General features: G+C 38.0%; 1 protein-coding gene across 1 annotated transcript; it reads right to left on the reverse strand.

The window, feature by feature from the left end:
* Positions 1-2,686: 2,686 nt before the first annotated feature.
* On the reverse strand, positions 2,687-16,210 carry LOC118733241. Its single transcript, XM_036462565.1, has 5 exons — positions 15,687-16,210; positions 6,184-6,321; positions 3,852-3,975; positions 3,040-3,196; positions 2,687-2,916 (listed from the first exon to the last, which is right to left on the reverse strand). The coding sequence occupies exons 1-5, from the start codon at positions 15,819-15,821 to the stop codon at positions 2,757-2,759; spliced, it is 714 nt and encodes a 237-aa protein (XP_036318458.1). The 5' UTR covers positions 15,822-16,210; the 3' UTR covers positions 2,687-2,756.
* Positions 16,211-16,660: the final 450 nt, after the last annotated feature.

Raw genomic sequence — 16,660 nt, forward strand, 5'->3', positions numbered from 1 at the left:
AAATAGACGGAACAACAGCTTTACGCGGCATCCGAACGGAAATATGGTTTTACGAGAAGCTTTCTCAAGGCAGAAATATACTTGAAGGTTTGTCATTGCCTGCCGAGGGGCGACGAATGTTTTAGAAAAAAACCTTTTCTGTAATTTTTTGATAGTATGCACATCCAACCACTCGGCTACAGCGGCCGCATAGCATATACATAGTTTACACTGAGAGATTATACACTGTAATTCTGCGTAAGAATTGCAACAAATGTACAACAAATACACCACTTTGCGACTAAGGATCACCGAGGCCAAAATATCAGCCCAAGTTCACCTAGTCTTTCGTAATAAAGTTTTTTTTTATCTTTAGTGCTATACCTGCTTAATGTGCCTTGGCGCACATCGTTGTCGCCTTCGACGGCCCAAAGGTAAAGGGGTGTTAGCTGAGTGTGTTTGAGGGGCCAGTGCAGATAAGGTTAGTGTAGTGGGCAACTCCTTCGCAATGTGGATATGTATTTGGAATATCTAGCGTATGAATGTTTTTAATGTGATTTAAGGCCAGTCGAGTTCAGAGGAGATTTGATGCAAGTCTAGATTTCGTCTGTTAGTTGGTAGAGATGCGTACTGATATTCCCTGGAGGTAGTCATGCTTCAAGTAGTTAACACTTAGGATGCTCTCGGTGGAAGCAACAAAGTAAATATTGCTGGCACACTGATAAATGGTGTTCAGCAGACATCAGAAGGCATCCAATCACTGCTCGCGTCTTACTCGTCACCGGCAAGACCTTGTTGTGGTTCTGTACCAGGCCAGTGACGGAGATAGTGTTGCACATGATTCAATAATAATTATATAATAATTATTGAATCATGGTGTTGCACGCTCTTAATTTCTTTCTCGCAGTTTCAGTAGAAATCATTGGCCGGCATGCCCATTCTGCCAGCATGTTTTCCGATCAAACGTGATCTGTTATTTCACTCGCTTAAGTAGAGGTCGTTCTAGACGAATTAGTGCATCGCAGTTGTGACAGATTTGTTGGGTCATCCTACATGTGCGTTTTTACAGTCATCTTTTATTTCCCTTCTCGACGAAGAGTTTTAAGGCAATATTCTGCAAGTCGATGCCAGGCAGGGTAGTTCCCTTCCTCGAAAGCCGCTCTGGTTTGTAAGTTTGTCTTTATGACCTGGTACCCACACAATGTGGTGCTAAAGTGTTATTTTGTAGGACCCTGGTAAGGTTGGTGAGCTCCTTGGCGGCTTGGATACTCCTTGTTGGGTATCTGTAGGTACCGATGTATTGCGCGGATAACAAGGAACTGCAATCTGACCAACTTCAAAGATAACTCTATTAATTACACCTATTGCTTTTGGGGTAAGTGAATCTAAGGGGGTCTTTGTCATATGCAGCAAAAATAGGGTGTGCCAATCTATAACGGGTTAGCTATGATGACGTTATATTACTTTACTATCGAGCTGTTTATTCCTAAGGAAAGGGTATGTATTCTACTGGGTGCATATGGACTACTTCTGTACAAGTGGGTTTTTAGTCAGCATAGCGAACTCTAGACGAAAACTCTAAAATTGAATATAGCTTGGCTGCGGCTTAGTCGATAGAGGGATGTACTACCACTGCGTGGGACCTAGGTTCGATCCCTTGTCCGGACAACATCTAAATTAGAAAACGTTTTTTCTAATACGATGTTTCCACAATTCGTAATTTGCTCTCTACATAATTCGTGAATTACCCTGTTTCCACGCCACACATTTTTAACTCCTTTGGCAGCTCTACTTCTTGTTCTTGTTCTTCGCTATTTATTATTATTTTTGTGTATTGCAAATATTGAAGATGGAGCAAAAATTTAAGTTAGCAACTAGAAAAAGGGACAGCAAATGGGACTAGGCCGGTGAAAACTACGATATATTTCCGATAAATATTAGAGAAGGCACCGATTCGTTCGTCATTCGCAGGGTAATTTGCTCTCAAAAATTTGTATGGCGAATTACATAAATCGAAGGGTAATTGGATGGCGAATGACGAATGGGAGAGCGAATTACGAGTCGCAGAAGCGTCGTATAACAGCTGCCGCCACATGTCGCCCCTATGCACGCAATATCAAATCTGCGAGTGCATTTATGCCTTGAAGAAGCTTCTCATAAAACCTAGTGGCATTTCGGGTGGGGTGTAGGTATTAAGGTCCGTCCATTTGTATAACAACAAAAATACACAGACCATAAATTGGAGGAGAAGCCCGGCCAAAGACTTAGCAAAAGTGTAAGCGACAAAATACTATTACACTGACACACAAAAAAAGTGGTCGGTGCATATAACCAGACCAACCTACCTACCTGCCCATGTATTTCGACCCGCAGAATCCGAATTTATTCAAAATTTTGAGGGTGTACGAGTCAAACGGACCTTAGATTCGGATTCAATGGGTCAAAATACATGTCGGTAGGTGGATCCGGTTAAAAGTACACACCCCTTTTTTGTGCCGGTGTTATTTTTTGTCCCAGCTTAGTAGTCATGTCTAATACTCGGCGACTTTGGGAAGTATTGTTTTACGAGTGGAATGGGCCATCTGGGACCACGCTTGTTAATTGAATTTAGTTTATTTCATTTAAACTTGTTTTATTTATTGGTTTAATGCAATTTTGATATACAGATGTGCATTTTATAAAAACTGATTAACAACCCAGGGTTTTGAGTATTGAAAAGTAATTTAAATAATTTGTTTATTAACTTAATAATATATTTTTTACATTTTGCTCATTTCTCATGGCTTTAAAATCACTTTGAATGAATTTTTTGCATTCTTTCGTCCATTTACAATATAAGCTAAGGGATCATCATCAACTGACTCCATTAAATTGTTGCAGGTTTGATTGATAGGAAACATGAACGATAAGTCGATATCATAGCGGGGTAGCTTTTCTCTGCAAACAACAAAAGATAAATAGTAATCGTTGATTACCATTTTTTTTATTAGCAAATTTCAAAATACTATATTATTTTGTTATATATTTTTATATTTTTGTTTTTTAATTTCACTGAAATACCTCAAAAAGTTGATAACATTTTCACCTAACTCCGTTTCTCGCGACAACAACAGCGCTGATAAATAACGCGGTGACTTTTTCTTTTCAGCGCAATGCATGATCAGACTCCACGATTTGTAATCCGTATCGATGACGTAAGTGTTGTAGATGCCCTCATCTGTAAAATGAGATTATTAAAAAATATAAAAATCAAGAAAACACTCATGAGAGTATAAATTTTTACATTAGGGTGCCTCACCAAACACTAAAAAGTAACGGGTTTTCCACTAGAGTTATAAAATTTATCTAATTTTCAGACTCACGCCAATATATATATTTCGGAAAAGTATTAAGATTTACGTGAGCTGGATCGATTTGCAATTACCACCAAAAATCATAAGTATTTTGGTTCCAATGATACAATTTTAAAAAATTTGTATGCAGACGTTAAGCTCTTCTTAACTCTTCTATCATCTGAGGTGATTTTTGGGGAAAAAATTTTTAAAAGCTAATTTTGCTTATATACCCTTATTAAACCCTATTTTTGGAAGTATTTCCAATTCTGTCCAGTTTACGTACATTTTAATATCATTCCGAAATATTTTGGCGGAAGCCTTAAAATATTTTAACTTCAGTAATTCTGATAGAAAAACAGAACTTATTTTTTTTTGGTTTGTTTTGTGGAGAGTGATGTCCCTAATGCGCAAATGTATGTACATATGTATGTACATAAAAAGATGATGCAAGCAGATTTTTAAAGACTGATTTTACTGTTGTTATTAGTCATAATCTACATACATATTTTCTATGAAAATATTTAAAATTTTTCTTACAAATATCTTCAGTGTGCATCCAGTGTGCGGGTGTTTCAAAATCCGGTATCATCCAAGTGATGTTGCCCTGTAATTTCTCACGCAATGGATCTTCGGCAAAGATGTAACTGAAATTCATTGTAATCTAAACAAATCATAGAAAAAATAAGAATATTTTGAGAAAAAAACAGAAATAAAATATTTTGTTAAGATTATGAAGAAAAATCGACGGGGGGCACCGGATGTTATCCTGGTCAATTACAGAAAGGAATGAATTGTAGCACATAATTACTGCATGCTATTATAGAAAGAGTTCTCACACTTAATCACGTAGCCAATAGGTGAGGAGAACCCCCAAGAAGGAAAATACATTGCAACTCAACCCCAAAAACTTAAAAAGACCAAAAACTTTATAGTCCTTTCAATTAAAAATTATGCAGCGGTTTATAGAGTTCCATATCATAGAGGCAATTTCGGTGACAATACAGTACGCTTATACCAAGGGTAAGCCCATGAAAACAGCGCTCCATGTAAGCGAGACGCATAACGTAAGGTAACTATCCTTCAGAAATATCTGGGACTTATACTGGATGAGAAAGAAACTGCGAAATTGTACGTTAGCCCTCTAAAAGCGAAACCGGGCGTAAATGGGGTATCTTATATGGAACGACTAATGAAATAGCCACACTCACACTACAAAAGGCGCAAAGAAAGGCGAAACTGTAGATAAGCGAGTATCTGCATCTGCCAATAGACTTTGTGGGAAAGCACAGCCATAAGTCTCCGAAAATTATCTAGCTGGAGAGCGAATCACTGTGGTCACAACTCAACTCTTGACCGGATTCGCCTGCTTGAAATAAGGGACTATTGCGTGCCAAAAAGAAGCTTCTATAAAGGCTATAAAGTGGAAACCCCTAGCAGAGGGAGGCGGGATGTTCGAGACCCACTGACTATTCAATTCTATGTATTCTGATGCATCTTAAATGGAAAATCCGAATCGAATCCGAACTTACGGCTGTACTAGAAGCGAAATATGACACTGAAGATTCTACAACGCTTTGTCTCCAAACCAAATTTGACAAGGGATGACGGAAAATCGTTCCAAACTACATCAAGCTGTCGAATGTTTACGAACAAGGGTAGTCAGAGACTAATGCAATATCTATATTTTATCAGTCAGGCAGCTCTAAAAGCTCTGGATTCGGGCCTAAGTAATTCGTAAATTGTAGTAAATTTCCGCGAAATGGCAGAACAGCATTTTATTCACCTGGTATGTGTGCCGGAAGACAGACAGAGCTTGCAAGGAAGGGCATATGACGCTAGTAGCCAGCTGCAGGCTCAATATAAGTACATACAAGTTTTCTTCTTCTTCTAAGCAGGTGCAAGATGGAAGACCTAGATACCTGCAACGCGACATAATTCACGTGACTAAAATAGGACTTGAAAAGATCTAGGGAACTCCTTGGTTATGTATCTGCTGTAAGGTTATTTCCACTGAGGCATGTATGAGTTTTGCAGGATCTGCAAGTTTACTACATAAATGCATTCTATAAAAGCCGACTACAGTCTTCCGATATCCGCAAGGAAAGAATGGAGGTCAAACGCAGGTAATAACAGCGGATTTGAAGCTCGTCAGGAGATTTGGAATATATTCGGCACCACAAAGCTGATGAGTTGGTTCATCTCCGATGTCAGCTGGCCGTCGATGATCACGCGTAAAACAAAGTCTGAACTTAATCTAAAGCAGTCAAAATATATTACGCTGAAGAAGCTTTTTAAAGCTTTCTATAGACTTCATATAGACGCATTGACAGAAAAAACTCTCGGATCAACACTGATCAATGGGGACGCTAGAAATATATGGCTGCTGTCATAATCCAAAAAATACAAATATTGAGCTAGGTACCAGTGTTGCCGTTTTAGCCATTTGGTGGCACGGGGTACTGAACTGAAGGTGACGTATTCCCGAAACCGCTACTTTGGTTTTGCCGATTTTGACATTTATGGCAACACGTAAACAAACTTTTTGCTTAGAAACAAGTGGCAAGGAGGAATTGTGAATTTAAAGTGAAAAATCGCAGTAATTCGTGCTTTGTGCATAAAAACAAGTTTTATTTCGAATAAAAACTTTATAAAAATGTCGTGCCGTGTGGCGCGTCTTTATGTTCTTTGCCTAAAGCGACAACCCGCACCAACATGTAAGTAGTTACATATGTACTTCAGTGCAGTTACCGTCGCAGAAATAGAACTTCCCTGAGTCAGCTAATGGAATGTAATAAAGTTTATGGACAATCTACATGCATAGGATACGAAAACGGGCATTAGTGGGCACCAACACTATAACAATACTTACATGCTGATCCTCTGCGGAAAACGTAAAATCGCTTTGCATACAGGCATATTCGGGCAGCTCTTCCGTTGATGCGTAATACTGAACCACATACCAGAATCCCATCATCGATTCCAGATCAAAATTCCGGATGCCACGTACCTGCAAAAAATAAAAGAATTCATTACGAGAATGATGGATACGGAATAAATAAAAACTTATTAAAAATAGGTAAAAAATATTTGAGATCGTAAATTAGGAAGTGTTTGTACAAACTTCTGCTTCGTTGAATTCTACAGAAAATTTTACTGTGACATACTATTCAGAGTTGGGCAAAATTTATTCGAATGACGAATAACAAATGAATAAATTGTTTTTCTTGTTATTCGTAAATAATAAATAATTTTGGTTATTCAAAAAAAAATTATTCGAATGACGGATAAATTATGTTATTCGTTATTCGAATAATTATTATCTTCATTAATTATTCGAATAACGAATAAAATAATAATAAAACAAGTAATTTATGTATATAGATATGTACATATATTTATGTATAAAATGATAACCGTTTTCGTTGTTGTGATTTAACTCAAACCCCTAGATAGATTTAAATCAAATTTTCGGAGGTTATTCCATGCGCATTAGGTCCTATTAAAAGCTACTAGAAAACTCCTTTGTGGCGATGGAGCCGAGTTATTTATAAAAGCCGTATTTATGAACTGATTTCGTTCAAATTCAAAACGTGTTCTTCCTGCATGATGAAAAATACTTATGCGAAAAATGGACCCGCTAGGTGGCGCTACAGTTGAGTTATTTAGAAAATCCCTACTTATTGTACAATCAGGTTGCAATTCATAATGGTGCTGCAGTCGAAATCATTAGAAACCCCATATGTCTGGACTACTTTGTTTTTTATGTTTATATTATACGAATTTACGATGTCCCACGTCGTCATATACCCTAAATGCGACCTTGCATCTACCTCCGCTAGATGAAATTGCTCGGGCGGCCATTGCTGCAGCAGTAAGACTCAAGGAAACCAGCTCTTTTAATTTTTTTTATATTTTAAAAGTGGCGAATCAGCAAAGAAAGTTTCGACCACATCCTTCCAATTCCTATATCAATGGCCAAATTTTACATCGAGGACGCACATCTATGCTCTTCAGCATCCTTATAAGGACTTTTGTTGGCCTACATGACATAAGACTAGAGGTTGACGCATCGGACCAATGTTGTAGTTGCAAGATCATAGAAGAAGATTACGCACGCTTAGAAAAGATCTCACAAGTGGAGGTAAAGCTCATGACATTGAAAGGAATTTTTTCTTGCATATAGCATCAGAGCGCTATTTTTTTGGCAGAAATATGTGTGAGAATTTTTACTTTACCCATATTTGGTTTTCAACGCTATTCATGCATTGGCCAACGCAAAAAATCTCATCAGGGGCCGCGAAACCATAGTGAATGGGCTAGTATTCTTGATAAAATAGTAAACAAAATTCAGCTAACTTACAATCCTTGACAATAGAAATAAAAGTAAAAGGTGGCTCAATGTGTTAAAAATGAGTTTTTATTCATTATTTAAAATAACGAATAAAATAACGAATAAATTATTCGCAAGCAATTTATTCACGAATAATTTATTCGTGAATAAGTTATCTGCGAATAATTATATTACGGATAAAATTTTATTCGAATAATTATCCAAATAACAATTTATTCGAATAATGCCCAACTCTGATACTATTAGTAACAAACGAATTTTTTATGGCATTGAATACATGTAACATACAATAAAAAATTCTATTAGAAAATAAGGCAGCAATCAAAATGGGTCTAGCTCCTGAAATCTGGTAACAGTTGCCCAGGATACACGTGAGATATAAAGAAAATACTTCTCAAAGCTCGTGAATGGCGACACAGGTGGCGCGTTTGATGAAGAAAAACCCGAACCAATGTATAGGGACGAAGGTCACGTCCCTCTACTGGAGAGAGCAACAATAAGGCGGCTTAGGTACAACAAAGCCCCCGAAGCCGACGGCATTCCGGCTGAGTTGTTCAAAGGCGGTGACGAAGAGATGGTGGTGCGCATGTATCAGCTGTTAAGCAGAATTTGGTCCGACGAATATATGCCCGAGGACTGGAATCTCGGTGTACTTTTGTCCAATCCAACAATCGCGGAATAAGCTTTCTTAATATTGCGTACAAGGTCCTGTCGACGATACAGTGAGAAAAACTGAATCAACTGATTGGACAGCCACACTGAGGCTTAAAATAACTAGATAACTAGATTTTCACGGCACGTAAAAAAATGGAGAAGATACTAGATAATCACACATAGCATCTTTTTGTCGAAAGCACGAAGAGAAGCTGCCTGTACGACGCCAAACTTCAGCTCCGTATAAATTGGGAAGGATCTCTCCACGCCGTTTGAGACTAAACGAGGTGTTAGACAAGGCGATTCACTCTCGTGGGACTTTTCAATCTGATGGTGGAAAGCGTTATAAGAGCTAAAAAATTGAGTGGCAGCTGAAAATGAGGGACGTAACCGCAGCATTTTCCAGTTTAGAAAAGAAGCTAGAGTGGGTTGGTCTAGTGGTGAACGTCCGCATGGAGATCAAGCGAAAAAACACTCTTGGCAACAGATTCTACTTTGAGCTCGGAAGGCAATTGAAAAGCAGAGCCCTCTCCTGGTGTACAAAAGTGACGCTCTACATGTCACTCGTCATACCTGTCAGAAACGTGGACGATGTGGAACACAAATGAGAAGGCTTTGGTTGCTTTCGAGAGAACTATTCTACGCAATATCTAGGGCTCGGTTCGCGTAGGCGACGCGTATCGGAGAAGACGGAATGACGAACTGCATGAGCTTTTTAACGACATGGACATAGTTAAGCGCAAAAAACAGCGATTGCACTGGTTTGGACATGATGTACGCATCGATGATGACGTTCCGGTGTAAAGATCCTTCGGCTCCCCGCACCCATGGGTGCATAACGAAAGCAAGGGCGCCCACGAATACAATAAAGGAAAAAGTGCAGAAGGACCTGTCTGCACTCGAGCTGAGCAACTGGCCCAAATTAGCATAGGAGAAAGGCAATTTGAGAAGCTTTTTGGTCTCGGCCCAAAACGACAAACCAAATAAGTAGAAGAAGAAATATATGCAGCTGAAAAGATTATTTCGATGAATTGATGACCTCCTCCTTTTTTGAAGTCGGTTAAAAATACATACATTTACATTAATAAAAATTTTGGAGTACGGTTAATTTCTTCGTGATCCAATGATCGGATCCAAAACAGATTAGTATGGAACCACCCTCAAGGTACCACCTCTCCGTTGAAAGAGAATTATCGAAATTAGGTCACGTGGTCCAAAGATACGCGATAACATACATAAACAAAAACAAAAATATTCCAACGAATTGATAACCTCCTCCTTTTTTGAAGTCGGTCAATAAGTAAGGTTGACGCAATCGTCTCACAATTTCTTGGCAATGTAATGGAGATTATCCTGTCTAACAATCCAACGGGGCTCTTAATTCCAACAATTTCCCTCTTGATCGAAATGCATAGCAGAGGAAGAGTGAGGCCCTCACTGTACTGGAAAGACCAAGTGGAGAAGGACTTGGCTAGCTTCACTTAGCATTTCCAATTGGCGTCAGTTGGCACAGATGAGAAACGGCCAAAATCGCTTAGGCGCTAAATAACGAGAAGAGAAGGATCTGCGCTTGAATATGCAAATTTTATATTCCTTTGATTGATTTACATAATTTCCACTCTCTAAAAGTAAAAGCCATATGAAAAATTAAAAGAGGATTAATCCTCATTGCCCTCTATTGCCTCCTTTTACTTTTTCTTTCGCACAATTTCACTTATCGACATGAAGAATGTAATTTCCCAACGCCTACTAGAATCCGTTTGTGGACGAGTTTTTAAGTGCCTTTTCGACAATAAAAAGAACTAAATTAAATGGATCACATTTCGAGTGCGCAAACGCGCTGGTATTCAGTCAACATTTGTGAACGCTCAGATTTGACTGGCCATGAAGTCGCCACAATCTGGGTAGTTGTGTGCGCGTGCGCGCGCGCTCAGGCTTGGCCGGCCACTTAGAAAGTGTGATTGATTTTGGCGCGGCCAATGCTACGTCGCCCAACGCATGCGCGCACGCTCATGATTGCAGCACATTTACTCCAGACGTACATATGTATGTAAATGTAGATGCTGGCGCTTGGTAGCTGGCCAAGGTGGTCGCTAAAGTGGTGTATGGATGTATTTACCTACATACTTGTCTGTCTAAGCGCCCGTTTCTTTTCCGTCATTCTGATAAATGTGCAATGTCGCGTGTGCCGCATATTGATGAGATTCCATTTGATGAAAAACGTATTTACATAAAAATTTTCTATTTTGATTTTTTACATTTTGGCCAAAACATTACTGCTTACTGGTTGTTGGTATACCAAAAGGTATTTAGAATGCGAGCACATGCGGCCGCAACAGCAGCAGCATCAGCAATGCAAACATTTGTAGGTGCGCGTATATCCCAGCTAGTACAACGCGTTCTTCATGGGGCGCGCAGATTCGGGCTGGCGTCTTTTATAAAGCACTAGTATGTACATATGTATGTGTATGGGGGCATGTTTGGGCGTACAGAAAAGAAAGTGTATATTTGGAATTATTTTGAACTGCTATTTTCTGTTTCACTAACCGCTTGACATCGCTAACGCTTGGCGCTTGCGGCATCGCTTGCAATTGGCTGGCAAGTGATGCGCGATCGACAGCGCCGTGCGTCGTTGTGATCTAGTTTATTGCAAAATAGAAAAAAAGAAGAAGAAGAATAAACGTATCCGTAAATGGACGTGAAATACTAATAAATACATACACACAAATCGAACGCTTGGCTATTTTATATGGGAAAAGCGTTCCATATGGAATGTAAATTATTTAGAACAAAAACGAAAATGCGGCGCAAATTTGCATATTTTAATTGAATGCTACAGCTGGCACCAATCTTATGATTTATTTGATGATTTCGAAAATTTAGTGCATAGCAATTGTTTAATCATGTTGAATAGTTTATGTGGTGGTGTGGGCCCAAGGCTCTATTGCAGTTGAATTTTATTCTATCGAAGACCGATAAAGTTAAAATATAAATGCATTCTAACCTGTCGTAGCTGAGTGTTTAGAGATATGCACCAGCACTCGATATATTTTTGTAGTTCCGATGCCTGGTCCGAGTAATGCTTAACATTTTTCATGTGTAGAGATCTTAGCTCTCGGTTTCGATGAAATTTGTGTTAACCCAGCAGTAATTTGTAACTATTTCTTGTGAACCCAGCAGAAAATCTATAATTGCTTCTTGTGTGTTTAACTGCAGATTTCCGGACAAGTTCTGAGCTATTTCAGGACCATGTGGGGATTAGTTTAGGAACATTTCGGGATCTGTTCAGGACTATTTCAGGACCAATACGGGACTTGTTCGCGACCATTTCGAAAATCGATCGGAATCATTTCGAGACTAGTTCGAGGTTCATTGGGGACTATTTGAAGTCTACTTTGGCACTAGTTCAGGACCATGCATCATTTTGCGTCTAGTTCAGGGCTGCTTTAGGTCCATTTTGAGCCTATTTCTGGAACATTTCGATACTAATTAGCTACCATTTCGTTACTGTTTTAAGACTTGCTCGCAATTATTTCTGGACAAGTTGACGACGTTTTCGATCGTTTCGGTGCTTGTTCGGGACTATTTTAGGGCCATTCCGGGATAACGACGGGAACGTTTCAGGACCATTTCGGGCTTAGATCTAAACCATTTGACGCTTGTTGAGAACTCGTTCGTGTTCACACCGAAACCAGTTCAGGACCGTTTCAGGATTGTTTCGGCATCGCTTTTATATTGGGCACGTTCAGAAGGCGCAACAGCTCAGTAACTGTTGCGATTGCACCTTCTGAACGCGTTGCTGGTTATCTCTGATCAACTCAACTGTTGAGACAACATGTTGTGTATACCTTGACAGTTGAATTGGAAAGCTAATGCATCAAGACGCTTTTTAGCAACGGTTGCGCTCAACTACCAATTTTCTATATTGTATTTCATGCCATTTTAAGCTCAAAAAATACATTACTCTCGAAATCTAGTTACCCCATAAATTTTGTACTAATTTCATGCAAAGACTAAATTATTTTGGTGTGAACTATTTTGTCTGATTTAAATGATTATCTCAAAATAGCAACAAAATGTTGTGTGCGTTTGTATAAGTATATGCAAATACATATTTATGTATGTAAGTGTATTTTATTTGTTTTAATTTGTTTGCAGTGAAATGATGCGTAACAGTTTGCTACAAGGTCACTTCGCATTGATTGTATTTTTTTTTGTTATTTATTATCGCAGCCGGATTAGAGTATTAGGGCTTTTCAAGGCCGGATTATAACACGGGCCGATGGGGACGCGGACAGAAAATTAGATGTTTGAAAATTCTTAATGCCCAAAAAAGTTTTGTCATTAATTTCTTTGGTGCAGAAGAAGATGGATCGACGAACTGTACGAGCTTTAAAATGGCGGGGACAAGCTCAAAATACAGAAATTGCCCCTGACTTTGAACACGCGATACGCCGTGATACTCCGATCAATGAAAAGATGCTTCGACGTCGAAATTTTATGGTGTCGGCCTATGACCAAGTTATCTAAGTGCCAAATAAGAAGAAAAAGGGAGAGAACTTGCCATTCATTTTGTGGAACGTGGTTCACCTCTGTTGCGGATACGACCACGTTTGCATTTTTAACCGACTTCCAAAAAAGGAGGAGGTTATCAGTTCGTCGGAATATTTTTTTTATTTTTTATTTTATTTTTATTTTTATTTTTATTTTTTTTATGTATGTTACCGCATCACTTTGGACCACATCAACCGATTTCGGTAATTCTTTCTTTCTTCTTTTCATCGGAAAGGTAGTGTCTCAGAGGTGGTCCCATACTAATCTGGTTAAGATCCGATCAGTGGATCATGAGATATATATATATATATATTGTTTTTTTATATGAGAATTGAAGTCGGTTTTTTTTGCAAAAAATTACTTGTTTTTTACCGCATGCATTTTTTTATTTTTGCATTTTCACAATACTGTTTCACATACTTAATCTTATGAATATTTTTAAGGGCGATTTTAAAGGAAAATGTCTATTTTATTTTAAATTCATCTTTAGACAATCTTCTTTAAATGCAATACTTATGCATACGTATGTGTGTGTCCATTAGGGTGGTCCAAAAATGCATGTGAAAACGAAAAAGTCGGAATTTTTATGCTCTCACCCCCTAGCATTGTTCTAAACCGACAAAAATATATCCCTATTCATTATTTTGAAATCAAAAAATATAGAGAAGTCGCTCAAAGCGCCCAAAGTTTTCCATGTATTTTATATGGAAAAAAAACAACTTTTCGTAGAATTGTTAAAAACCAATATTTTTTTTATCGGAAAACTCTCTTTATCTGCAGGAGATAGGGTGTTATTAATACCTAATTGTTTATTTAGCCATTTTTCATCGAAACTATATTTTATAGGTCCGCCAAAACCCACGAAAAATGCAATGGGGGGACAAATAAAAAATCGTTTGTATTAAAAAAATGAATGAAGAGAACTAGAGTTTTCCGATCGAAAAATATTGATTTTCAAGAATTCTATACCATTTCTACGAAAAGTTGTTTTTTCCATATAAAAATACATGGAAAACTTTGAAACTTTCAAAATAAAAAAATATGGGTATAGTTTTTTCGATGTAGAACAATCCTAGGCGGTGAGAGCATTACAATTGCGACTTTACTGTTTTTGGACCACCCTAGTGTCCATACTTATTTTAATTCTTTTTCGTTATTTTTTCCAGAACTCAAGTGATAAAAAATTAGCCTTTAATAACAATTGTGTTTACGTTTTTCTTCGCGCGCCTTGCATGCCTCAGGAAATACTGATAAATATTTTTTTTTTCTTTGCTCACAACACAATTTCCGCTCAACCCATTAGAACTTGAAGGGAGATCTCCCTATGTGAGGAATAAAAGAGTACTCCCCTTAACCTGATTTCTGAGCAATAAGAGAGATTTGTCGGTTTTGTACTCCTTTATTACTCGTTTAGGAGTCAAATAAGAGATCTCCTAAGCGAGCGACGAAATATTGCTCCCTGAGGCATGATTTCGGAGCAGTAAACGAGATTTCTCGGTTTTGTACTCCTGTATTGCTCGCTTAGGAGCTTAATGAGAGATCTCCTAAGCGAGCAATTAAAGAATGCTCCCTGAGGCATGATTTGGGAGCAATAAGCGAGATTTGTCGGTTTTGTACTCCGTTATTACTCGTTTAGGAGCAAAAAGTGATGTCTCCTAAGCGATAAATCCAAGAGTATTCTTTTTGATTGATATGAGAGCAATACGCACCTCGCCCAAAAGAAATTTGTGTTTTCGAAAAAATTTATCATACAAAAAAAAACAACAGAAAATATTTCTTATAGAAGCATAAGGAGCACACAATAATTTAATTTGGATAGCACACAGATTTTAATAAAAGTCCGTTGGTATGTACTTCAACTTTTGTTTAAATATATTAAGTATGTATTGTATTACTTGTAAATGCACCCTTAAATACTTTTCAGATTGCGCAAATTAGTGTCAGCATTTAAGTGTGACCCACGGGTTTAAACACCGCATGGGTGACAAAGATGTCAGATAAGCAAAGTCACCTTCACAATTTCCCCGTTTGGTGGATTCCTGAACTGGCAAGCATCCTTGACACCCAGGAAATCATATAGGAGTACATACTTATATGTGCATATAGGTGCATATAATTCAAATCTTATCTTACCGTTTTTTTATTATTATGTTTTAATTTCATATGATTTCTCTGCAATATATTTCTAAAATTAAGCAATTATGTAAGACGTATCATTTGTGCTTTATTTTTAAGATCTTGTAATATTGCACAAATGCATGTGATTAAAAAGTTAAATAAAAAAAATTTTTAAATAGCAAAATCCATTTGGCTAATGTAAAATATTCGTTATCATTGCTCTCTTATTACTCCTACAGGAGGTTTTCGGGATGTCTCTAATGGGAGCGCTCCTTTATTGCTCGTTCGGGAGGAATATGGGATGTTTTCTATGTGCACTCCCTTGTTGTCTTTTTGGGAGGTTTCTGGGAGGTAACTATGGGAGTACTCCCGTATTGCTCTATTAGGAGGTTTGTGGGATGATAATTCTGTGTGTGCTCCCCGATTGCTCGTTTAGGAGGTAAAAGGGATTACTCCCCCTCCTAGGACATCCAATGTTAAAGGGAGTATACAAAATTACATGCTTATACCCAGAAGCATAGAGAGCAATGGGGAGTATTCGTATACTCCCAAGGGAGTACTCACCGAGCAATCGTACGATGCTCCCAAGTTCTACTGGGAACATAAAAGCCACACACTACAACTATGCACCCACACGCACATACAACTGATAACACATCCAAATGGATACAAAAAATGGACAAAATTAGACTCACATTCGGACATCGTTTCTTCAGATCGGTACGCTTCTTGGATGCATAACTGTTAAAATTCAGCCAAGGTGAGGCGAATTCAAAACTTAACACGCTGACGAAGAAGAAGAGCACTGTTGCAGCATGCACAGTTGACATTTTTTCCAATGGTTTTTCACTTTTTTACTTAGCAAATGACGACAGCACAATTTTCAATGCGATTTTTTTTAGCATTTCTTGTAGTTATTCACTTTTTTACACCGCTGGGCAGATATGTATGTATTTATTTATTGCCATAAAAAATAAAAAACAAATTCAAGTCGCTTCAGTAAGCACGAATAAAGCGCCTATTGGAGCTGGCTAGTGAAATTGCAAATTTAACAACTCAATTCACGCAGAGAAAACACAGAACTATTTCAATATTTTGTACATTTTACAACAAACATTTAGGAATTCTCGCCATTCGCGACAGGCAGCGACGCGTAAACTGGCTGCGATTTCTAAGTGCGAGCGATGACGCGTTGTTCAGCTCCAGCCACTTGTAAATGGAAGCAGCGTACGCTGTTGGAGTAAAAAAAAATAGATATGTATGTACATTCATACATACAAAGAAAAAAATAGCAATTAAAAATAAAATTGAAAAAAACTAAAATTGCGGATAAGAACACCCGCCGCTGACGATTGGTTTTTTGCTGTACACATGTTCACATATTCATGTACATTAGGGTGTCTTCAATTTTTTATATATGTATGTGTTTGATTTATTTTTTTGCTATGGGCGATACTGCTAAAGCTCAATCGTAGTAAATCTGGGTTGGTATGGTTGGGTTAGTTTAGATTTGGCTAGATAGGATGGGCTGCTTTCGTCAAGAGTTCACTCGTGGAAACACAGAAACTAAAAGAAGAAAATTACACTAAAGATATATCGCCATATGTTATTCAACCCTCTCCATCTTTTGAGGAATCCACAAAGTGCGATCGATGTCTAAGCTGTTCAG

This window comes from Rhagoletis pomonella, unplaced genomic scaffold (genome assembly GCF_013731165.1).
Source record: "Rhagoletis pomonella isolate Grant_MI unplaced genomic scaffold, Rhpom_1.0 Rhpom_scaffold_00002, whole genome shotgun sequence".
Lineage (NCBI taxonomy): Eukaryota > Metazoa > Arthropoda > Insecta > Diptera > Tephritidae > Rhagoletis > Rhagoletis pomonella.